At 26.6% G+C, this 27,099-nt stretch overlaps 1 protein-coding gene and 1 pseudogene across 1 annotated transcript; both read right to left on the bottom strand.

Annotated features, from left to right (window-relative positions):
* Positions 1 to 1,187: 1,187 nt before the first annotated feature.
* Positions 1,188 to 4,349, bottom strand: LOC130951271 (cytochrome P450 77A3-like). Its single transcript, XM_057879919.1, has 2 exons — positions 2,991 to 4,349; positions 1,188 to 1,860 (listed from the first exon to the last, which is right to left on the bottom strand). Exons 1-2 carry the CDS (start codon positions 4,237 to 4,239, stop codon positions 1,556 to 1,558), a joined length of 1,554 nt encoding a protein of 517 aa, XP_057735902.1. The 5' UTR covers positions 4,240 to 4,349; the 3' UTR covers positions 1,188 to 1,555.
* A 16,623-nt stretch (positions 4,350 to 20,972) lies between these two features.
* LOC130950093 (aspartyl protease APCB1-like) lies at positions 20,973 to 22,968 on the bottom strand (annotated as a pseudogene).
* Positions 22,969 to 27,099: the final 4,131 nt, after the last annotated feature.

The following is a 27,099-nucleotide window of genomic DNA, read 5'->3' as shown; positions in this document are numbered from 1 at the left end:
AAAATTTTTCAATTTAATATCGTTAGATTATATTGGGTTAGGGTTTACATAATTGAAAAATAGAGTTTGTAGAGAATAATGAACAAACTAAAATCAAGACTAGTAAATAATGGTTCTTGATCTTATAAGAGTCTTAAAAAATTATATTATAATTTAACTATTTTTATTTATATTTAATTTTTTAATTATTATTTTTAGTTAATTTTAATAAATTTTATTAAAAAAAGAATTAAGCGAATTATTTTGCTAATTCGTTATAAATCAGGGTGGACTAACATTATGAACTCACTTTAATGGATGGAATGGACTAATCTGCTCCATTTATGATACTGATCTAGGCGGTGCGAGTTGGAGCGCCCACCTGCTTTGCCAGCCCTAGTGTTGGTTAGTTATCACTCCTGAGGTTAGTTTGCAGCGGTATATAAGTGTGCAGTGAAGAGAGTAAAAGCTTTGCTTTTGTACATTTCATATTTTGTATAGAATACAATTTCTTCGGTCAAAAGTTTCCTTTTCTCTCTACACCAAGATTTATTCTTTGCATATTTTCCCTTCTTTGTTCTAAACACTTGGAATATCGGTGTATGAATTCATCTCAAATTTTTTTTGAGTTAAATTGATAAATTTTTATAAATATATTAGATATTATATATATTTTTAATTAATATCTTATATTATTAATTTTTAATAAAAATTATTAATGAAGTAAAACAAAAATAAAAATAATTAATTTATAATCTTTTAAAAGACTAATTTAATTAATAATATTTTTTAGAAATAAATTTAAAAAATAATTATCTTTTAAAAATCAATTAGACCATTAATACATTTTAATAATGATACTAATTTAAAATATACCAAAATTTTGGGAGGATGTGATTCTAATTAATTTTGAGATGTAATGGCCGTATTATTGGTTGTCACTAAATATTAGTTTTCAATCCATTTTAAAACTATATTTACTTATTAAATCTAATAAAATTTATTGGTCACAATTAATTTAAATTAGTCGAGTGGTCAGTTTATTTATGTATTTAAACAAGTATTAGAAGTCCAAATTTTACCTTATACATAAAAAAAAAGGTTTATTGGCTACACGGGTACATTGTCTTTGTTTTCATCATCAAATTTGTACCACAGAAAAGCATCCCATAAATGAAAATTGACTCAAGTGAGACTGGGGTGAGAAATCCACAACTTGAATTGAATTGCCTCAATACAAACACTCATTAGACACACAAACCAAAGTTCCTCCAATTTAAGTTTGTAACAATTGGATACAACGCTTAGAGAGCTGCATGTTTATAAATCATCACAAACATGGTATATCTATAAATAATAAAATACAGCCATATCACTATGTAAGAAGAACCACCAAAAATTGTACAATGATATAATAATTTTTTTTAAGAAATGTTTTCGTAAAGACTGATTTTTCTTATACTCACTGTATATTCGTTAGGTCCTTATTATAAAATAAAATGCGATTCCAACTCACAAGTGCTATCTGAGTACAAGAAAAATAAGGAATCAGGAATCGTATACAGATCGTTGTTGTTTAAGGTCTTGGCATGACGATTGCTCTTAGAGGTTCTTTCATGACCACAGTGAACTCAAGCTTGCCAGAGAAATCGATGTTCTTGCCAGGTGGATAAGCACTCCATTGAAACTCCTGAACCATCCGAGCCAGCATGAGATGAATGTGCACTGTCCCCATGGCCAAACCAGGGCATATCCTTCTCCCAACACCGAACGGCATCATCTTCACTCCAGTCACTCCAGTTATGTCTGCTTCTTCACCGCCTGTGATGAACCTATCTGGGTCAAACTTCTCAGGGTTTGACCAGAGCCTTCTGTCCTCACCTATATATATGTCCCACAAATACAATATGAATAACGCTAATGAATATTTATAGATGTCTTAATCAAATTTTTATAGTAATTTTCTCAAAAATTATGTTAGATCGTTTCAGAATGATAGATAGAATGAACAATATTATTGTTAGTTTGAAAGAGGAGTCACAAACAACGCAAGGATGTTTGAGTAACAATTAAGACACGTTATGAAGCCTCCTTGAGGAGAACGACACCCAAATTTCATTTTCTTATAATGATGGTTCAGGTTAACTCTTTTCAAAAATTTTATTTAGTTTTTTTTTTATAAAATCATTTTGGATTTTGTTAGGTAGACAATGACTTTTGTGAACAATGTGAACAATAAACTATAAAATTGGTCTAATAAAATAAAAACACACTACACCCCAAATTATCCATCTAAATCTTAATATTAAGATAACTATCCGCACTCCTAATGAATTGAATATTTGATATATCTATTGTTTACATTATTTATTATTTTCATTATCTACCTATACTTTTCCGATTATTTTTTTTACTCTTTTCTAAAGTTCAACTTAACTCGCTCCTGGATATAAACTCAAGAAGCATTTATACACTCTGCTCTTACAGAGAGAATAAATTTGAAGAACAAGTTTGAAACTTTTGAAGTATATCTTTGAAAAACAATTTTATAATATTAATAAAAAAATATTAGGTAAATAAATTATTTTTGTAATTAAATTTAATTAAATAATTTTTTTCTTTTTTTATGCTTCTCTCCCTCTCTCTTCTTTTTTTTTCCTTCAATTAAAATTTGTTGTTATTAATTCTTTAAGTTATTAAACCCACTTAATTAAATTTAATTATCAAAATGACCTGATCATACAATATCACTAATAATAATATTTGATGTATAGACAAATACATACATAAAATTGAAGTAATTTGTTAATAAGAAAAAGTATAAAAATCAATTTTTGTAAACCAATATTTAAACCAATTTTTCTTATTTTTTCTAAACATTTTTTATATTTTTATGAGGAGTGCTAAAATGCCATCAAATTTTATTATTTTAAACCAATCATTAGCTAACATTAATATTTTTTTACACAAATCCAAAAGAGTGTTGAAGAAAATGAATGTTAATTACTGACCGATGGCGGGGGTGTAGACCTCAACATTTGCAAAAAGGGGAATATGATATCCACCCAAAGTTGTAGGCTGAGTAACAGCATGTGTTAGCACAAAGTGGGTTGGAGGATGCTTCCTGAGAAGCTCCTTAACCACCGCATGCAAATACGGCATCTTCTCTATGTCCTTCTCATCCACCCTCTTCTCCCCAACACATTCCTTTATCTCTCTGTAAAGCTTTTCTTGGACTTCCGGATTCGCAATCAGCTGCGCTATCCCCCATTCCACCGCCGTCGCCGTCGTGTCCGTTCCCCCGTTCAGGAACTCTGAGCAGAGGGAAACCAATTCATCATTTGAAGGACCAGATTTCCTCCCTTCAACCTTCAGATCGAACAGTGTGTCAAGGTATGAGAACGTTGTTGCGATTTCGTCGGAGCCTGGATTCTCTATAGCTTTTCTTCTCTGTTCAATCAACGGTACAATGAAATCCACCTGTTCCTTTCGAACTTGCAGCGCTCTTTTCCTCTGTTTCGAGAAGAAAGGACTCAGGATCGGAAGGTAATCATCGAGTCTTGGATTCAGAGTTATGAGAACGTTCTTCATCACTTGATCTATTTTCTCCACCTTGTGTTCTTCCATGTCGAGGCCAAAACACATTGCAACGAGGATGCAGAACGTCGCGAACCTCGCGTCTTTGCGGACGAAGACAACGCCATTGTTGTTCTCTGCTTCGGTTCTGAGGCGGTTGATGAGCTTCTCCATGGCCTTGTCCCTCACGGTACGGAACTCCCTCAGCCTGGTGGAGCTCAGCATGTTCTGAACCATGTTCCGCCGCAGAGACTTCCAAACCGGTCCGTAAACGGCGGCGTTAACTGTGAACTTGTTAGAGCTGAAGATAGTCCTGGTAGGATTCTCCGGCGGCCTTGACGCATACATGGCGCCTTTCTGGATCATGGCTTCGTGGACGAGCTTGGCGTCGGTGAGTATAATCATTGTTCTTGTCCCCATTTGAAGAGTGAAGATTGGACCGTAGATTGATTTGAGGTCATTGACGTAGTCAAAGAAGGGCTTGCCGGAGCGGGCGAATTGGAAGAGGTTTCCGACGATAGGCCAGCCGGCGGGACCCGGAGGAAGGTTGAGTTTCTTGGATTTGGTTCGGTGAGTGAGTAAGAAAATGAGGCATGATAAGAGGAAGGCCAAGAGAGTGAAGATGAGGTGGTAGTAAGAGGAAAGATCAAGAGATGAGAAAGACATAGACATTATTGTGGCCATTTTTTGAGGATGAATTGAAGCAATGTGGAAGATGGGGAATTGGGGATATAAGAAGTTGAAGTGTGCTTGAAATTGCAGGTGAGTTCAATTAAAGCCACCAGAATGGCCAAAGGTAGTTGTGTTGCTGCTAAATACTGTTGGTTAAGCAAGAATTATTTATCAATTTTCTGATTGTGACGTGTGTTTCCAGTACCCACTACTTTCCTTCCAGCAGCCAATTTACCAGGAAATTTTATTTTCATGTAATCTAAAATAAAAATGTTATTGGTACATTATAATTAATTATTAATGTATTTATGTGTATAAATATATATATATATAATTTAATTTATTTTAATATGTATTTATATTAATATGAATTAAAAATAAAAATTATTCATATTTACTCTAATTTTAAAAATATTGTTTATTTTTGTGTTAATCACTATTATACACATTATATATTAATTATATTGGCTTCTTATATTTTTTTATTTTATATTAATAACTAATTTTAATAGCTGATTTGAATATACACTTAATATAATTGAATATAAAAAATAATTTTATTGGTTCAATTGCAAAACGTCATTTTAATATAAATAATTTTTTTTATATTGATGACAAAAATACTAAATAATCATTTAATAAATAAATATAATTAAATAATTATATAAAATATTTTATAATTATATTAAAATTAAAGTCGTTACCGTTACGTAATAATTAAATACTTAATTTATATATATACCGACTTCTTTTATATACTCCTTAATCCTTATGTAAGTAGGGTAGTTATGTCAATTTATATTGTTTACAATTATATAAATATTTTTTAAAATTCTCTTAAATCTTAATACATAGGTATATCTTTTGTTTGGAAACAGTTATTATCAGAGAGTAAATTACGTCTAATTAATTTCTTAAGGCAAAGAATGGCTTTTTCTCATTTAAGTAAAAAAATTAATTATTTACTAATTTAAATATAAATACAAATACAAAAATATATTATTTTGTGTATTTAGTTATATTATCAAAATAAAAAAATAAAAGACGGTATTTTTGCACGGCTAAACTATAAAAACGAAATAAAATTATCAACTATGAGACAGAAAAGTTTTACGACTTCACGGACTCAAACTCAATGCGAAAACAGTTTGTATGTGTGTGGATGTTTGTTGGATTAATAATTGAATAAAATAGAAAACCAAACAACTTTTTTTCTTATTTTCGATAAAGATGTGTAAATCGTTTTTTTGTAAAGATGGGACGTATTAATGAATTGATTATTTTTTAATTTTTTAATAAATTAAAATAAAATCGATATTTTTTATAATAATAATAATAAATCTAATTTTTTTAGGGATCTAATTGTATTTTTAAATTTTTAAGAATTTAAATATCTACAAAACAAAAAATCAAAGATATATTTATTTTTTTATAAAAAAGTTTAAAAATATTTGATTTAAATTGTATAAATCAATCAGATCAAATTGGGTCTAATAATTATAATGCAGATAATTATATTTATTATTGTTGGTATAATAAAACGATTTTGTTCTAATTTATTAAAAAGTAAATTATTAATCAGTTTAATAAAAATATCTAATAATAATATGACACATATAAATATGTTTAAAAAAAATATTTTTAATATCTTTATTAAAGTGATTTTTTTTTTTTATACAATGTCTCATCAATATGATATTTCACTAATTCTATAAAAAAAGTAACTTTTAACAATCAAAATTATTTTTTTATCTGAATTTAGGTCAAATCAATTGAAATTTTCTATATTTAATTTGTGGTATAAAAAATAAATTACAAAAAAAATTGAGAGAATCATCTTAAGATACTTCCAACGAAAAAGATGCAACTTTATATATGTTAACAATAAAAAAATGTAATGAATAATCAAAATCTAAAAATAATTTGTTTTCGCAGTTTAAGTGTGCGAAAATAATTGATAATTTTGTCTCATTTTCCGTGGTCTAACTATTCGAAAATGTAATTTTTTATTTTCATTTTTCTTAATTACGAAAATACAACTAAATACAGTCTAACTATTCGAAAATGTAATTTTTTATTTTCATTTTTTTAATTACGAAATTACAACTAAATAAACAAAATAGTATACTTTTGTATTCGTATTTAAAGTGATAAATAATTAACTTTTTTATTTAAATAAAAAACCGGCAAAGAATAGAAACATATTGAATAATTATAAGATTTGAAGTTAATTTTAATATTTTGATAATATAAAATATTTTATATAATTATTTAGTTATATACATAAATATTTTTACGATGTACATAAAAGATAAATTCATAAATAATTTTTTTTCTTTAGCTTCTTTATTGTAAAAATTAGCAAATTTCTCTCTAAAACAAAATAATTTATTTAATTTGTTAGTGTATGTTTTCTTTTTGAAGCAACTTTATTATATTTTAACTATAAAATCGTTGTCTAAGAAAATCATAAAATGTAAGACTCAAATTAACGAACTCTATACTTTATTTATTATGAATTCTATTTTATCTTTCATATTGGTTGAGAAGAATTTTCTTATCATTATGACAAGAAATTAAAAACAATATATAAGTAACATTATCCATTAAAGAGTCACATTAGTTTCAACATGATAAATAAATGGTATTACACGTCATGATATGATTTAACAAAAAAGAGAAACAAAGCAAACAAAACATTATAAAAAGAAAAATAATAATGTTAAAAAGATAATAATTTAAAATTATATATTTATAAAAAATAATCAATAAGTATAAAATAAAATAATTTTAAACTAATTTTGATGGATTTTTATTGTATTTTAAATATTTTGAAAAGAAAAAATAAAATAAAAAAAAGAAAAGAAAAAGGGCGTAGGATGGCTTGTGATTCTGACAGGTAATTAATGGACTCAACGACTTAGTTGAAGAGAGATAGAGTGAATTTCCTTTTAGATAGCATGGAAAATTTATGACTACCTACAATTGAACAAGTGAGCACAGCACAGCACCTTTTTCTAGAGGCTGAAAGCAGCAAGAAATAAAGTAATTGGAATTCAAGTCAAAGTAGACTACCGAGAGTCTCAGACCAGAGTAATCGCCAATGACTCGGAAAGAAATTAAGGTCAACTTATTAGAGAAATTTTGAATCATTTTTATATGCTTTTTTTTTAAGTATATTTACATTCTAAAAATATTTTACTTATATAGATGTTCAATATTTTACATGAATTTTACTTAAAAAATTATCTTTTAATAGGGTAAAGTATATTTTTTATTTTTAAAAATTATAAAAAAATTTTAAAATATTATAAATTTTATTTTGTTTTAATTTTGTTTTATAAATTTTTTATTTGAATTAAATATATTCTACATTTAATTTTAAAAAAAATTAGGATCAAATTCAGCAACAATTTATAAGAATAACCATCAACATAAATAAATTAGAAATAGTTGTCATGTCATTTAAATAAATTTGGACTGAGATACCCTTTTAAAAAGTTGCCTATAATAAGAAAAAGTGTTGCTTTTGATCAAAGACAATACTTTTCAATAAAACGCAATATTTTTTAGGAAATTGGCTATATAGCCATTACCTTTGGTTTAAGGCAACACTTTTATGTATCAAAAAGAACTTTTTTTATGGTAACCTTTAAGAAACATTGTCTTTTCTACAAAAAAATAAATAATAATAAAAAAATTCTACGTAAGGGTTATCTTAGAAGACCCAAATACAATGTTTTAATAAAGACTTTATGACAATATTTTTTATGAATTGTATTTTTTAATACATAAAATAATACTTGACCAATTTTTTTAAGTTACCTTTTCATACTTAAAGAAATACTTATATAAATTTTTTTGGTTTTTTTCATATATCTAAATCAACACTTATCTAAATTTTTTTAAGTTGTTTTTTCATAGACCTAAAACAACACTTATCAAAATTTATTTGCAGTTATTTTTGCACATTATATTATTTATTAGCACGTATAGAAATTCAAATTACAAAGTGCAGTGGTTATTGCTTACAAAGGTATACCTACTTATAACAAATTCATAAATAATGTCTAAGTTTTTATTATTAGTACAATTAAGAAAGCAAATTAAAACAAATAGTATGTGAAGAGTTAAAAAAACTTTTTAAAATGCCTATAAACATAATCAATGCATTTAAAAATTCTATTTTCATAATAAAATTCAAAAGCTTCTTACCAATACGCACTCGTCCAGGAGCCAAGGCACTACTATCACCAAAAATGGTATTTTTGTTTACAGAGTTTGCGGAGAAGAGGCGAGACAAAGAAAGAAGAGGAAGAAGGAGAAGGAGGAGAGAAGGAAGAGGAATTTCTCAATGGTGGTGGTTCAGTGCAGAACGAGGAGCGCACCGTGCCGTCGTCGTAGAATAGCGTGCGTGGAGAAGATAACCGCGCCGACGTCCGTAGAGGAGAGCACCACGTAGTCACTATATGTGGAGGAGAGTATCGCGATCGAGAGCTGCTATCGCTGTTAGAAATTCCTTGATTGGCAGGAAAGAGTGTGTCGCCGTTAGTGATGGATTACTGAAGTGTTAGGACTTAGGGTAGTGAACTGAAGCACATACATGATACATTTGTTCTTATTTTTTTAAGTTATTTTATTAGAAAAATAATTGGTGAAAATATGAACAATTTTATGAAATTTTTTATAAATGTTATTTATTCAATTTTTTGACAACCCTTATAAAATGTATTTTTATTTAAAAATATTGCCTTAAAATTTTTATATTGCAACATTTTATAAATGTTGTTTTAGATATCAAAGACAATTATTTTTGTGGGTGGCCAAAAATTTTGTTATCTTTGTCTTATTCAAGAGCAACTCGTCAAAAATATTATCTTTACCTATTTATGACAACTTTTAATAAATGTTGTTTCGAATAAGAGTTACCTTAAACAAAAAATATTGTTATGTGTGTTATTACTGAATTAGTTCTAAATTTTTTGAAAATTTAGTTTTCATGGATATATTTGAAGTTTTTTTATTTAAATAAATTAATAGGAGATGCAAATTATCTAAATCCTCTAAAATAAATCCTAAACCCGCTAACATAAATCTCAATCTAATAATTAAATAAACAAAATTAAAATATATAAAATTAAATTAAATATTTTAATATTTAAAAATATAAATTTATAACTATTAAATAATACTTAAATTTTTTATATTACAAATATCTAAAACACGTATGAGATTTGTTATTTCTCTCATAAAAATTTAGTTTTGTTGAACTAAAATAATTAAGGGAATAATAATTTTCTTTACTTACCAAGCCTTTGATAATGATGAGCTTGTATGATTTGTCAAATTGGCACTTCATTATTCCTTGAGCAATTTGATATCTGTCACATTCCATAGTTAAAGCCACAAAGTTTGGTGCAAACATGAGTGGTTTAGGGTTAGGCCAAAACCAAAACTAATAATATGCGGTGCCATACCAGATGTCATGACTTTCCTTAATTCCATTTAAATAGACCATAGTTCTTCTCTTCTACGGCGGCCTCTAAAAAATTTAGTTTTGTTTCATTAAATATGGTATGAGAGAGAAGCTTTATCGTAGGGTGATCGTGATTTTTAGACATTGCATCCAAACACTACTTCAAAGTTCAAAACCACTTTTGATCTCAATAATGAAGGCGTTATCATTTAAGTATTTGACGATGCCCAATTTTTTTTTTTTTTCGGTTCTTGGGAAAATATTAAAGAAAAGAAACAAGGAACAAGAAAAATCTTTCTGCTGTGGATAACTTCCATTTATAATTTCAGCTCCCATGCATATACATACGACAGAAACCAATAAATGTCACATGTATATTAAAGTGGATATAATTTATATGGAAACGATAAAGGGGAAAAAAGATTGCCAGTGTTAACATACCAAATATATGATTATCATCACATTTAACATGAGAAACTTTTTATATATACATTCCACAATAACAAAAAGTACAAATAATCTGCGTTACACACTTACACACATGTATAAATCATAGAATAAAAAGTGAAATTAATTTTTGACGTAGCCTTTTTTTTCTTTTTTTTATTAATGTTATTTTGGAAGTGATGAGAGGTCAGGATCTTTTTAATCTTCATAAACATAAATTTGTAGAATTCGAACACCAAACTATGATGGATCTTCTCATTTGTTCCATGTTAATATTTCCACGACAATGGGTGCTTGTAAAAAATTCTGATAATCAAGTTAGTAAATATTGATTGGAAACATCGTAGTAAATTAAAAGTATAAGAATTTGGAGTTAAATTATAAAAATATTATTTATATATTAAAATTAATTACTAAAATTAGTTATCTTTATGTATAAATAAATATATAATTTAATTTATTTTTAATATATATTTTATATTTCAATACATATTTTATTTTGGTGACTAGTTTTAATTGTACACCTAAAATTTAACATGGTTAAATTATATAGTATATATTAAACCATTTATTATTTATAGTATTTAGAGGAGGATACATTCGTGCATAATTTATTTATCTCCTACAATTTAGATTATCTTTTAGAGCGATTCTTAACAAATGTGTAACTTGATTCTAACAAGCTTATATAGATTAAATTTATTCCTCTATTAAGTTAAGGTTAAGTTACTACCCTTTTTAATTTTTTACATAGTTTACTCAAGTACTTGCACCGTTGCAGTTGCAACTCGAGTGTGTAACCAAAACAAAACTCTTATCCCCGTGCTAGTGAACTTTTCTTGCAATTGGAACTTAGCAACTAAGGCAACTAAGTCTTAAATAAGTGATGAACTGAAGTAATTAATCAATTAATTAAAGACGGGACCCTATCCAATGCTCCTTGAAATTTTAGAATATTAAAACTTTTTTTTAAAGAGTTAGAAAAGTTAATACTTATATTTATTTTATTTTTTATTTAAAATTTATTTGGACTAAGATTATTATTTCAATTTGGGCCATTTTGAGCCCATATGTTTTTGGATTAATATTACCCATATTAAACTATTATAACATGACAAAAAAAACTATTATAATATTTTTGAAAAAAAAGATTATTATAACATTATTATAAAAAGTTTGAAAAACTGAAAAGTCAAACATATTTTTTGGCATTGATTTTAAAAGGTTAAAATATTTTTTAAGATTAAAGTTATTTAATTTGAATTAAAAATTTAATTTAATTTTAAATAGAGTAAAACTCATTTTAGTTTAATTATAAAAAGACAAAAATATACTATTTTAGGGTTAGAGTTGTTTAATTATTTTAAAAACTAAAAAATATATTTAAATTTTAAAAGATAAAATTATCTCTTTTAAAGGTTAATTTAAAAATTTTAAAATATTTATTTTAATATTAATAAAAAAGCAAAAATATCCTTTTGGTATTGATGTTGTTTAAATGCATCAAAAAACTAAAAATTTAAACAATAAAAATTATTTCAGAATTAAATTTGTTTAAATGAATTAGAAAACATAATTTTAAATTTTAATTTATCAATTACTCTACGTGTAATTTTATAAAAACAAAAATACACTTATAAAAATTAATGACCGACTTATAAGCTCAAACAACTAATCCAATAACAAATTAATTATATAACTTTTATCTAACCCTAATCTCACTTCAATTATCATTCATCTTTTTTTTTTCTTTATTCATATTTTTTTTCATTGTAGAAAATTTTTCTTTTCTTTTTTTGTTTTGTTTAAAAATATAATTCTAATTTGAATTGATATCATTTAATAAATTTATAATGTTAAAGTTTAAAATTGATTTTAAAAGATTAAAAGGCACTTTTTATATAATTTTAAATGATAAAAATACTCTTTAAATAATTAAATTTTTTATTAAATTAAAAAAAATTTGAATTTGATTTTTTTTCTTTGATAACTAAAAGAAACAACATAGGAATGCAAATTTGAATTTAATTAATAGAATCAAATATATTATTTAGCATAAGTTTAAATATTAATATATATTTTTAGGATTAGATTAGTTAAATAAGTTAGAAAGTAAAATTTTGAATTTTAATTTAAAAAACTAAATTAGGAGAAAAATAGAATATCAAAACAATTAAAATAGAGACAAAAATTGAAGAACAGTTTAGGAACATATAAGAATAGAAGAATAGAACAACCAAAATAGGGGATAAAAATTTTAAAATATTCTAAAAATATTCTATTTAAAATAAAAATTTGAAGAAAATAACAAGAACATATCTAGAATAAAAGAACAGATCCAGAATACAGGAACAGATTTAAAATAGGAATGGATCCTCTTAATTGTTAAAAAAATTGAGAGTGTAAAATGTGATTTTTAACCCTTTATTGTTCTCTCTCTCATATTTATTTTTGGTCCCACTTATAAAACTAATGGTGAGATATCACACTTTACTTCCTCAATTATTAAAAAAAAATTGAGAGAATCCATTCCCATCTAAAATAGACTAAGGATTTGTTTGGATATAGAAAAGAAAATGAGAGGAAAGAAATAAAATAAGAAGAAAGAAAATGAGAGGAGAAAAAATAAAAAGAAAAGTAAAATTATTTGTGAGCGAAAAAAAATAGAGAAAAAAATTTCTTTTGTTTGAATAAAAAAAATGAGAAGAAAAAAAATCATAACGGTATAAAATTATATTAATATTCGTATAATAAAATAAAGTATAAAATTTTATTTATTTATTTATATTTTATCAATATTATAATTTTATATATTTAATTTAAATTATTTATCTAATACACATATAATATTTAAATGTGAATTTTTATTATAATAATATATTAAAACTAAATTTAGATTGATAATTATTAATAATAATATAACTATGAATAACATTCTAAATATACAAAAATTAATATATTTTTTTTGTTTACTAGCTTGTAATGGATAAAAAATTTTTTTGGTAGGATTCATATAAAAAAAATTTTTTTCCTTCTCATTTTTTTTGGAATCCAAATAAACAAAGAAAAATGATCTATTCATTCTCCTTCTATCCTTTTTATTTTCTCTTATTTTTTTCTTAAACCAAACATAATGTAACAGAGCAACTAAAAGAAGAAAACATAACTCAAGCAAAATAGAACGACCACAGAAAAATAAAAAGCAGAATGACAGTAAAAAAGTACAGCAGCACGAGAATAGAAGATGTTAAAGGTACCGAGAATATAGGAGCACAATAGTGTCACTACTTACACCACAGGAAGAAGTAGGCGGCGAGTAACTACGCCGAAGAGAAGACAGCAATGAGAGGCGAATCATACAAGTCAAGGGGGCAATGGCCTCCCCCAACTATCAAATTTTCTTTACAAGTTATGCATAAATTTTAGTTTAGCCTCCCTTAAAATTTTTATTTTATTCTTTGTTAATTATAAAATTTTTTTGGCCCTCCCTAAAAGTTAATCTAGCTCCATCCCTGCAATGACAGGCTACTGTTGCGGCCTGCGAGACACTAAGCCAGCGAGGTAAAGTGGTTCCGAGAAGGTGAAGGAGACATGACGGAGATGATGAAGGAGATGCAATCTTGAACAAGACGATAATGACGGTGGTGAACGGGTGATGGACGTTGTTAGAAGTGAGATTTAAAAAAAAATTATAAAATAAAATAAATATAAAGAATTTTTTAATTTAAAGCAGAAAAAGGTGAAATGAATATAAAAGGTATAAAAAATTTTAACTTCGAAAAACTAATTTAAAAATATTTAAAAATAAAAATATACGGAATATTAATTCATTAAATAATTAAAAACTTTATAGATTATCGTTTACCAAACTATTAGGGAGTATTATAACATTCAATTTATCTTTGTTATTTTAATGATAACAAAATATTTTTTATCTTTTTAATTTTTTAATTTTTATTTTTTATTTTTGTTATAATTTTATAATAATTTAACATCAACTCAAAAATAAAATAAATTTAAATTAAGATAATAAAATAAAAAAAATTATAACTATACAAAATTTTGATATTTTTTATTACGGAGTACTAAAATTTTATATATTAAATCACGTGTCATAATTGTGCAATCAATATGTCATGTAAGAATAAAAAGAAAACAGTCACCCAAAATCTATTTTTGAGTGTACCACAGAAAGCTATTGGTGTACGGTAAAATAATGTGATTTCGGACTAACACATGTTGAGAAGGCCCTTGGTCAGCATACTCAATCTCGTAGTGGCATTGATCCGAGGGAGCAGCAATTGATATTCATTTGATAAGTAAATTTTAGCACACAACTCTTTATCACGTTACACAAGGTTGGTTTTGGACTTATAGTCGTATATAATTGATTTGATGGCTGTGAAAGGTGGAAAGACAAGACAGAAATCAGATAAAAAGCTTGTAATGATTGCTATTAATATTTTATAATGTGACTTAAAACGTATGTTTACTTTGGTGTAACTTTTACATGGTTCATCACAATGAACCCAAATTAAGTCACTACCAAAGTCAATGTTTAAATCGTATAATTTGGAAATAGCCAATACTTAGAGACAATGTAATACTTATAAAAAGAGGAATGTTTATTTTTTAAACAGTATAATTTAAATCTGATACCGAATAAAATTCACTCGAAAAAGTTAGCAGATATATTAAAGAATTAATCTGAAATTTCTTAAGTAAAATAAGACGTTTATTCTAGAACTCATGAAATTGAATAATGTTTCAATACGATTAGCATAGCTCTCTTCAAAAGATAAAAATTGAAAAATCTATCCAAAAAAATTAAATTTATAAAAACATTTAAAGAAAAATATCATGCTGAAATAGAATTTAGGAAAGAGTCAATAATAAAAAAATTTGATTGTTTTTAAGATAGAAATTAAAGGTTGAGAAAATTAAAAAAAAAATTTAAGAAATGATAAGAAATATACCCAAAGGATAGATATTCCCTTCAACCTGTAAAACAGCCGAAGAAGTATTAGAAGCTTTAAAATTTCTTTTCTTGGGTTCGAGATTAATTGGCTATTGAGAAAGTGGGTGAAAAATGACCAAAAAAAAATACATGTGACTGTGTGCAAATATACTATTTTCCAACTTTTGACACTTATCTTCGGAGAGAAAAAGAATTGCTTTGTCGCTGAAGAACAGAGAAGAAAAAAAGACAATAATAAGATTGAACTTTAAAAAAAATATTTTTAATTTCAATGAAATAAGAGATGGACCATGAAAATTATGATTCAAATAAAGAGTTAAGATAAAAAAGGAAGAAAAAAAATGGGCAAAAAAACCAAAAGACACTGTCATGTCCTAGGTCGAGTTATACGACCCACTACTAGTGTGCATCGTATTCATCTTTCGTTACGTTGCTAAGCATGGTGGCATGTCTTTCATACACGGTAACAAAGATAAAAACGCACGCATTTAACTTTTTTATAATAAAAAATATTTTATTTTATTTAAAAAAATATAAAATACAAAATTCAAAATATATATAAAAAAATACTCTAAAACTTCACAACACAAAAGTACTAGGATTACGTATTTTTGTAGGGTGTGAAGATAAAGAAATATAAATAAGAGTAAAGTGAAAACTGACTTTAAAAAGTGAAAATAATAGATAAAATAAATATTTTTTTAACCGTATTTTCTCTTTGAACCGTACTCCTATTTTTTAAAATTAAAACCAAATTCAATCGTACTTCTATCTTATACTTTATTTATTTTGTAGTTGTATTTCATATTTATTTTTTAATATTAATATAATTTATTTTTATATTTAAAAATATTAATTTTTAAATATTTTTCATTTTAAATTGCCCCTTTCACATTATTTTTTTGAATATCATAATCATTTTTTCTTTAATAAAATAAAAAATAATTTATTATAAAAATAATTTATTTAATGAACAATTAATTAATAAAGTACTAGTAAAAAAATTAAAAGAATAAAAAATTATAAAAAAATACAGATAAAAAAGTTGGCTTTTATTTTTTTAATTTTTCTTTTAATTTTAACAATTTATTTATTACCTTTTAATTTTTATTTGTTAAAAAAATGTTTAGAATACAAATTTTAATATTTTTATTGTAAGTTCCTAATTTTTAGTATACTTTTATGTACTATTAATAGATTTATTTTATTATATTCTTTTTTATATATGTATATATCTTGCATCATTTAATTAGATGAAAATAAGTTTTTTTTTAATAAAAAAGTTAACAACCAAACTAACTATTATATATAGTGTAGTAGTGAATCAATAGTCAATTTTTATAGGTATTTATATTTTTTATATTTATGTAGGGAGTGATTTTACTAATTTAAACTTGTACATGTATGAACTACTTATGCTTAGAATTTTTTTTTACATAGTTTAGAGCTGTTAGGATATATTTTTTATAAAATAAAATAGTATAACTTTCTAAAATATTATATATTTTACATTATAAATAATCTTTTTTATTATAAATGTAATTAATTATTTTAAGATAGTAATTTATTTCATATTTGATATTGAATAAAATTAATGTTAATTTAATAAAAAAATTAAATAACTAAAATTATAATTTATTAAAAATATAATTTTTAAATTCTAAATATTAAAAATATATTTTAAAAATAGACCAACCAAATATATTTTTATTATTTTCAAGTTTAAAAATAAATTCTCTTTTTACAAACCAATTGCATTTTTTAAAATATAAAAAAATTAAAAATAAAAATCTATTTCAAAAAATAAAAAATAAAAATAAAAACTATTTTCACAAATCGATCCATCCTTAAAAATAAAAGTTACAAACACACTCTAAGATCGGAGAGCATTTTATCTTGACGATGATAAACCAAAGTTATTATTAAATTATGGATCAGGTTAGAATGTATATCAAGTTAAATTTTATATATCATACATTAAAATGATCCAATAATATATATCTATCTAAAAATACATACACTTTTTCTGGTTTTTTTTGGCGATTAAGTATTCATTAAATTTCATCTTTTAATCGGTCATGATCTATAAAAATTTTAAAAATTAATTATAATAATTATTTTTAGATATTATGTCTCAAATCTTGTCTCTCATATATCTAAATTTAAAAATTTAGTCACGAGCATTGGATTGGACCACACACAAGATGATTGGTATGGCTTTGTCCTTGGAAAAGGAGCTCCGAAATATTTTTGAGTTGCAACGACTATCTATCCCCTCAACCATTAGTGGCTCTTGAATTCTTCCCTCAGTGGGTACCTTTAAGATTAATTGTGATGCTAGCTATCCTGGCAGTGGTGCTCGAGTTGGTTTTGCTTGTGTTAGCAAAGATTGGAAGGGAAGATGTCAATGAGGCTGTCTGGGAATAATTGAGAGTCGTAGCATTTTGCAAGGAGAGTTATTTGCTATTTGGAGAGGCTTTCTTTTAGCATGAGACTCGGGACAAAAAGACATTATATGTGAGACAGATTGTTTGCTATTCTTTGGTGTTAAAAATCTGAGATATCATGTCTTGGAAATAGCGTGCTGATCTTCGGTTGATCTTGAAAAATGCAAATACAGTAGCAGACATCATGGCAAAGACCGCAATGAAAACCCTTTCTCTCCAAGTGGAGCTTCCGTTGCCTTGGAAGGAATTTGAAAGTAGTATTTAGCGGAACTGCCTTTCTTAAGCAGTTTCTTATTTTTTCTCTCTCTTAGTTTTTATTTATTTTCTTTTAAATCACCAAAAAAAATTAAAAATCATATCTCCTTGGAATTTAAAAATCATATCTCCTTGGAACAGGTTCAAACATCCAATAATATATTGTCCATGAATAGATAAAGTATTTTTATAATCCGAAATAAATATAAAAATAATGGAGAAGAGAAGACTCTCAAATTAAAATTCATCATACACAAATGATTATGATTCTGCTCCCAACAAAGAATACCACCATGTTTGAAGCTTACACTCCATTAGTATGGTTACCCTTAAAAAAAGATAAATCCACATTTACAAAGGTTAATAGAGATATCACATTTGTTGGTGATATATCTGTTATAACTTTATAATTGGGACCAGCATGTAGCTCAATAGAGTATACATTATAACTTGGCCATAGTAACTGATATGTTACTAATCATCCAATTTAACCCATTGATTCGCATTATTAGCATGCTTGTAAGTTGTAACCTCCAAATGGTAATAAACACGCTTTAGTTATAAAATGACAAAAATTTAAGGAAAATATGTATGAGAAAAGATCCATCCTTCATCTTATTTAGAATATTTTATTTTATCTTATTTAGATATAACTCATTTCACCATTTAAAGTCTTTGGAATAGATTGTTGCAAAGACAAGCTATACCTATTCGATTTGAAGATTGTTCACCTGCTAAATAATTGGCGTCTACTGTGAAATCGAAAAATTACACTTTTTTGTGTGCCTCAAAATTTTAAAATGTACTCATGGATGATCAACTTCCTCTAATTCAATCTAAACTTCTTCGTATGGTAATCGAGTTGCAATAGGTTAATCAAGATATGGTGGCTGAAAATCAACGAATGACAAGTCAAATAGCCAAACTTACCAATACTCGGATAACCCATAACAATAACAATTAGGAAGAAGAACAACCAGAGGATGAGAAAGTTGAATCTGATCCAACTCATGTTTCTGAAACTCAAAGGCAAGGCGAAGATAAGATCAACCAGTTATCAAAGCCAACGAAACAAATGTAGCCGATCCATTTACTGCAAATGTCAAGAATTTTCAATTGCTTAAAAATTTTGCTTTACCTATGATGTTAACTCTTTAAGATGGCTTGGGTGACCTCAAAAAGCATGTTAAAAAATTTCGGTCAATGATGCTAGTGAATGGTGCATCTGATCCTATTTTATGTCGTTATTTTTCTACTTTTTTTAGATGGTCCTATACTTGATTAGTTTTCTTGCTGCAGCATCTATTTCATGTTTTCAGGAATTAGCTAAACTTTTGGAGGATCAATTAACAACATCTTCTATTTATTTACATGATTCAGATTACTTGAGTATAATTAAGCAAGGGCAACAAGAGAATTTTCGTGATTATGTTACTTGGTTCACAAAAATAGCTATGAGCATTCCAAATCTCCATCCAGAAATACATTTTCATGCAATAAAGAGCAGACTTCAGTCAGAAAATTTTCAGGAGACTATTGCTATTGCAAAGCCAAAGACTATTGCTGAATTTCATAAAAAGGCAAAAGGTCATATGAAACTCGAAGAACTTAAACAAACTCGACATCTAAATAAAGGGAACACTAACAAAGACAATGATAAAAGTCGAGATGTTAAGAAACCCTTTCTACTTACACCTCAATATGACTCTTACACGCCGTTCAATACTAAGCGAGAAGAAATTATTAAGAAAATTTTAAATGCCAAACTTATTAAACCTCCACAGAAGCCAGGTATTTATCAGGATATGAAAAATGTAGACAATACAAGATATTGTGCTTTTCATCAGAAACATGATTATATTACTGATGAATACGTGGTGGCCGATGATTATATTACTGATGAATACGTGGTGGCCAAGAATTTACTGGAGCGACTAGCTCGACAAAGTCATTTGGATAGGTACATTGATGGTCACATTCAAAAGAGAACAGGGTGTCCTATCGACCATTCCTCTATAGAACATCATCCAAAAGATAAAGGTAAAAAGGGTCATTTATCAACCTACTTAACCATGAGGTCTAATTAATTATATCTCTAGAGGATTTGCTAGTAGTAGCAAAACTAATTCTACATGCAAGCATACATACCGAGCTATGTTCTCTGTGAAGAGAGTAGGTAGCTCTGTAAACCCTCAGCCTAATAATCCAGAAATAGTATTCCACCCATCTGCCTATAGAACCATAACCACAAATTTGGATGATCCAATGGTCATTTTCATACAATTGGAGGATTTGATTGTACACAAAGTCCTTCTACATCTCGTAAGCAGTGCCGACTCTTTTATTATTCTATATTTCAAAAGATGCGGCTGGGCGATCACATTCTACAACCTTCATCTGACGACTTGGTGGGTTTCTCATGTGAATGCTTCTTGTTTTAGGTTCTGTATGGTTAAAAACTACACTGGTGAGCATCTCTTAACTAAAATTTTGGATATTCAATATTTTGTTGTCAATTACTGTAGTCCTTATAATATTATACTTGGTCGTTCTTTTCTAAATAATTTTGATGCTATTGTCTCCATAATTCATCTTTATGTTAAGTTTTGTCTACAGAATAATATTATTGCTACTATACATATCATCAAGAAGCTCGGCATTGCTATAACGCAAGTTTTCTAGCACATAATTCAATAGAATTATGTTCCTAAATATATGGATAGTATTCAGTACTTTTTCCTTATATTGGTAAATCATTTTGCTAGTATGTGGAAGTAACAGGGAGTCTACATCTTGCATTAATGACATTTAAAATCTCACTACTTCAGCACTTTTCTCCATTAGTTAATCGTATTGGGGTTAGAACCTATCATCTATAATTTCATTAACATTACGTTATGCCACATCAAATATTGTACTAAGCATATAGATATGTTGTACTATGTGTAATCATATATTCTATCTTATTCACATGTGAGCATCTTGTGCCAAATAACTCATTTATTTTTCTGTTGTACCATAAGTTGTGGAACACCGATCAGAAAAAGATATCAGAATTAGCGGCATACAGGTGTGAAAAATCTTCTTTAACAAATATGAAGAGTTGGGCTTATAAGCTAAGCCTATCACATCTGGCAGAAATTCATCCGATCTTCTTGTTCTCGTTGTCATAAATCACGATTTTATCTTATAGCGAGATGTCTATTGAGCACAAATTTAGAAAAAAGATGTATTATCATCAAATTTTTAAATGAAAGAGAAAGAAAAATGAGATTGGCATCAAATTTTACCTCCTATTATGTTAAGATTTTCGAGACCTACTTCAGTACCATCTAGAATTCCCAAACATACATTTCCATGTTTCTGTAAAAAAAAGACAGAAAGTTAAGAGCATAATTTCTCTTGTTCTCTTCACTAGAGTGGTAGAAATGTTATTCATAGTCTTAGAAGGTGCCAACAGTAACAATTAGATAAGATTCTGGTGATAGCTGAAACTGCAAATTCTTTGCTTCTTGAAAGCTCAATACTAGGGACTTAGAAATAGCTCTTTACTTCACTTAGGGATTTAAAAGGCTTTGTACCCTTCCAACAAATCGGTAGTGAGTGATCATCAGTAGCTCTTTTCAATTTATGTCTCTTTAAAATTTTCGAGACCTACTTCAGTACCATCTAGAATTCCCAAACATACATTTCCATGTTTCCGTAAAAAAAGACAGAAAGTTAAGAGCATAATTTCTCTTGTTCTCTTCACTAGAGTGGTAAAAATGTTATTCATAGTCTTAGAAGGTGTCTACATTATTTATTCTATCTTACCAAATCAACAACAGCTTCGTAAGCTTCGGAATTCAAATATGTGTATGAGCTGCCACTATCGAAGATAAGTTCAAGATCTTTAAGGTAGCGTTTGTTTTGAGATACTGAGATAGAGACTGGGAGACTGAAACTCAGTATTATATTTGTTGGTTCAGAAATTGGTACTAAAATTTTTGTCTTTGTCCCTAAAATTTCAGTATTTCAGTACCTCCAAAAAGTAGAGACATAGGGGACTACAATGTTTAGAGATGGAGACTGAAACTTTAATAACATTTTATACCTAAAATACCCTTATTTTGATTAATTAATTCTAATTTTACCCTTTATGCTAATTAAATTAGAATTTTATTCTTATTTTAGTTTCTGTTTCCTACTTTGTACCAAACATAATACTGAGATTTATTTCAATCTCTATCTCTTAGTCTCTGTCTCTCAGTCTCAGTCTTTCCGTCTCTGTCTCTCCACCAAACACTACCTAATAGACGTACCCTTTCCATTGAATAAAAGTTTGGCAGGCCCTGCACTGCAGTGTTTTCTAAAGAAATGGTTGTGTGAGCTTTTTCATTTACAGAAAAATTAAAAGTATTTCTTGACGAATTAAATAATATATATAAACTTCAACAAAAAAACTTACTCCAAAGAACCAGGAAAAATGAGTATCCAACCAACTCCAGATGAGGGAATGAGATCATCTCCAAAGAATAGAAACCCTCCTCCTTGCACACTCAAGCAGTGACCAACCACATCTCGAACCAAACCGAGAACATGAAGTTGAGACAAAAAGCTTGCAATGCACCTGCCAAGGCCAAGGACTCCTGCTGTCGATGGCGGAGAGTTAAGACCAAGATACTTCTGATCATATCCACACCTACCCATAAAAAAATGACTCTAAATAAATTTAGAAAGACAAATAACAATTTTGCTGTAGTATCATTCACCATCACACATAAAGATAGAAAGAAAATACCCACCCAAAATCTATCCTTGGGTGTACCACAGAGCCATCAGTGTACGGCAAGGTAATGTGATCTCGAACTAACACGTCCAAAGAAGAGCCTTGGTCCGCATACTCAACCTTATAGATGCATTGGTTTGACAAAGCAACACATTGATACTCATTTGATGAGTGAATTCCAGCACACAACTCTTCGTCACGTTGCACAAGATTATTTTTGGGCTTATACAATTGATTCGGTGGCTGCCAAAGACCCAAAGACAAGACAGAGACCAAATAAAAAGCTTGCAATGACGAAATGGTTGCTATTAATATTTCATAATGTTGCTTAAAGGTATGTTTACCTTGGTGCAACTTTTACATGGTGCATCACACTGAACCCAAGTTAGGTTACTACCAAAGTCAAGGTCAAAATTGTATAATTTGGGAGGATAGCTGATGCTTAGGGACAATGTGTAATGCCTATAAAAAGAACAACATTAAAGAAAATATTTCGTAAGCAATATAATTTAAATCTGATACTAAAAAAAATCCACTTTAAAAAAGTCAATAAAAATATTGAAGAATCAATCTGAAATTTTCTAAGTAAAATAAGAGTCTTACTTTAGAACGCATGGAATTGAATAATATTTTAAAACAATTAGCATAGCTCCATCCAAAACACAGAAATAGGAAAAATTATCCTAAAAAAAACTAGACTCATCAAAAATTTAAAGAAAAATATCATACTAAAATAGAATTTGGAGAAAAATCAACAATAAAAAAATTTGATTTTCTTTGAAGACAAAGATTAAAGGTTGAAAAAATTAAAGATATATACCCAAGAGGGTAGACATTCCCTTCAATCTGAAAAATAGCTGAAGAAGTATCAGAAGTTTTGGAATTTCGGAGTTGATTGGCTACTGAGAAGATACCTGAAAAAATAAATGACAGAAAATAACACACAAAGTATGACTGTGTGTAAATCTACTACTCCTCAGCTTTTGACAATCATCTTTAGAAAGGAAAGGAATTGCTTTACCGCTGAAGAATAGAGAAGAGAAAAAGACAATAACGAGTTTGAACTTTGAAGAAAAGATTTTTAATTTTAATAAAGCAAGCGATAGACCATGAAAATTGTGATTTGAAATAAGATAGAAAGAAAAGGAAAAAATAGAAAAAAAAAAACAAAAAGACAGAGATAAACTACTGGTGTGTCTTACTCGTCTTTTGTTACGTTGATAAATATGCTGGCGTGTCTTTCATACATAGTAACAGAGAAAATATTTTATTTTATTAAAAAAAATATATAGAAAATTATGTATTCTTTTAGGAATGTAAAGACAGAAATATAAGTAAAAACTGATCTTAAAAAGTGAAAATGTTAGAAAAAATAAGTATTTTTTTCTTATTTAACCGTTTTTCTTAATTGTACCCCTATTTTTAAAATTGAATTCAATTGTACTCTTGTCTTGTATACTTTGTTCATTTTATGCTTTTACCTTATATTTATCTTTTAATATTAATATAATTTATTTTTATATTTAAAAATATTAATTTTAAATATTTTTTATTTTAAATTGTTTCTTTGACATTATTTTTTTCAATATTATAAACATTTTTTCTTCAATAAAATAAAAGAATGGTTTATTATGAAAATAATTTATTTAATGAACAATTAATTAATAAAGTACTAGTAAATAAAAATTAAAAAATAAAACAATTATAAAAGAAATGCTGATAAGAAAGTTGGTTTTTATCTTTTTAAATTTTTCTTTTAATTTTGAAAATTTATTTATTGTTTTTTTATTTGTTAAGAAAAAAAATATGTTTAGAGTACAAATTTTAATATTTTGTTGTAAGCTCCTAATTTTTAGTATATTTTTATGTACTCTTGATAGATTTATTTTATTATTATCTATTTTATACATGTATATATCTTGCATCATTTGAATAAATAAAAATAAGTTTTTTTTAATGAAAAAATTAACAACCAAACTAACCATTATATATAGTGTAGTGAATCAATAATCAATTTTCATAGGTATTTATATTTTTGATATTTATGTAGTCAGTGATTTTACTAATTTAAACTTGTATATATCTGAACTACTTATATTTAGAATTTTTTTTTATATAGTTTATAGTTGTTGAGATATATTTTTTATAAAATAAAATAGTATAACTTTCTAAAATATTATATGTTTTACATTATAAATAATCTTTTTTTATTATGAAAGCAATTAATTATTTTAAGATAGTAGTTTATTTCGTATTTAATAATAAATAAAATTAATGTTAACTTAATAAAAAATTAAATAACTAAAATTATAATTAAATAAAAATATAATTTTTAAATTCTAAATATTAAAAATACATTTTGAAAATAAACCAATCAAAGATATTTTCATTATTTTTAAGTTTAGAAATAAATTTTCTTTTCACAAATCAATCACATTTTCTAAAATGTGAAAAATTAAAATTAAAAATTAATTTTAAAAAATAAAAATAATAATAAAAAATTAAAATAGAAAATATTTTTATAAATTAATCCATCCTTAAAAATTCAAGTTACAAACAAATTTTAAGGCGAGAGAGCATTTTATCTTGATGATGATAAAAAAAGTTATTATTATATTGTGAATTGTGTTAGAATGTATATCATGTAAATTTTATACATCATACATAAAAATAATCTAATAATATATACGAACATCTATATATATATTTTTTATTTTAAGAATGAAATTATTTGACTTTAGAAAAAAACTATATATCTATCTAAAAATGTATGCGCTTTTTCTGGTTTCATTAAATATTTTTTGCAATTAGATATCCATCAAAATTAATCTTTTAATTAACCTTTCATCTATAAAAATTTAAAAAATTAATTATAATAATTACTTTTAAATATTATATTTCAAATCTTCTCTTTCATATATTTAAATTTTAAAATCATTTCTTCTCTTAAAGTTGAAATATTTAAATTTAATTTAAATCTAATAAAACAAAAATAATAAACCAAAATTAAATTAAAATCAAATTAAAATTAAAATAATACTATCAAAATTAATCTTTTCGATTCTAAGTGTGGTATATAATAATTAGTTAACAAGAGTAATAACCACAATTATTTTTAGATGTGTTTTGGACAAAATTATGAAAATCGAATCGATTATCAAATTGTTTTAATTATTGGTTCACTAATCCAACTGGTCTAACTATAATACAATCAAAAAAATTGTTTTATAATAAAAATAATAAATAAACACTCTAAGACATAATTATAATTTAATATAAACCTTAAAATACCTTCTAAATTTAAAACATTACATGTAAATTAAAATGTCATCAAGCAAATCTTATGACAGATAAGTCACTTATAATCTAGGAAATTATAGTACTATTCTTAACTGCCTCAACAAACTAAAGAATCTCGGACTTAACCTTTTCTACTGAATTAGCTTTTATTGCTGCAACATTAGAGGTATATTTTTCAGAACCACCACATAATCATGCTTGATTTTCTTGACAGTTCCCAAGTCAATGATAGGAAACTTGCCATACTTGAATCTAATGTTTTAAGTCACAACAAAATCATACTAAATAAATTCAAGTGCCTTGGAAAATCACTAAATAGAATTCTACTTAGAATGAGACTAAATCAAGACATATATAGAATCAAATCTCACATCAACAAAAGGCTCTGCTGATACTGTGAGTAAGCCAGATGCCTTCCAGCGGTCGCCCATAAATTGGGTCACTTCCTATAATGGTTGTGCTCTTAAATGCTGACCATTCATCCATCTGAATAGAAGACAAGGAATAAATTTAAGAAACCCTAACCAGATATTTATTATATACTTTTTAGCAACAATGTTTTTTAGGAGTAAGAAATATATAACTCAAAATTTTTAATATAAATAAACTATCTAACAATGCATTCAACAACTATATGCATATAAAACGCCATGTATAATAGGAATTTGACATTCAGAACGTAAAATTAGCAACCATAAGTTTTCATCTCATCTCAAATTACAAAGAAAACAAAAACAAAAGTTACCGTAACTTTGTGGAAACAAAAACCGCACCACTTTTGTTAACACGTTCAATAGTGAATTTTTCAACTGTTAGACCAAAAATAATATATATGCGTAACGACATGTTCAAATAAATTCCTGTTCGGTAAGCAATCAGTCTCAACTCTCAACAGCATACCGTCTTTATAGTGCAATAGTGGAATTAAAAACAAAAAACCACTAAACGAGTTGATTAAGGGTGAAAAATTCATTTTCAGTTCCATCACCCCAGCCTAATAATGCAAGGTAATTCACCATTGCTTCAAGTAGGTATCCCATCCCTGAACTGTGAGACAACAGGTATTAGAGTTTGGACTAATTATCTATGTAAGAGAAGCTTTACCAATACATATTGGGTGAAACATGATATATATAAAAAAAATAATAAAAAAAGAGGGGGGAGGGGATAAAGTTAGACCGCAAATCATAACTTCTATGAC

The sequence above is a fragment of the Arachis stenosperma genome, chromosome 9 (assembly GCF_014773155.1).
Source record: "Arachis stenosperma cultivar V10309 chromosome 9, arast.V10309.gnm1.PFL2, whole genome shotgun sequence".
NCBI lineage: Eukaryota > Viridiplantae > Streptophyta > Magnoliopsida > Fabales > Fabaceae > Arachis > Arachis stenosperma.
Note: the sequence above shows the minus strand (reverse complement) of the source record. Positions and strands in the feature narration are given on the sequence as shown.

Excerpts from the sequence above, each read along its gene's own strand:
- LOC130951271 (XM_057879919.1), bottom strand. The coding sequence starts at position 4,239 with ATGGCCACAATAATGTCTATGTCTTTCTCATCTCTTGATCTTTCCTCT. Across the intron at positions 1,861-2,990 it reads GGTCTACACCCCCGCCATCG|GTGAGGACAGAAGGCTCTGG; the intron begins GTCAGTAATTAA and ends ACATATATATAG.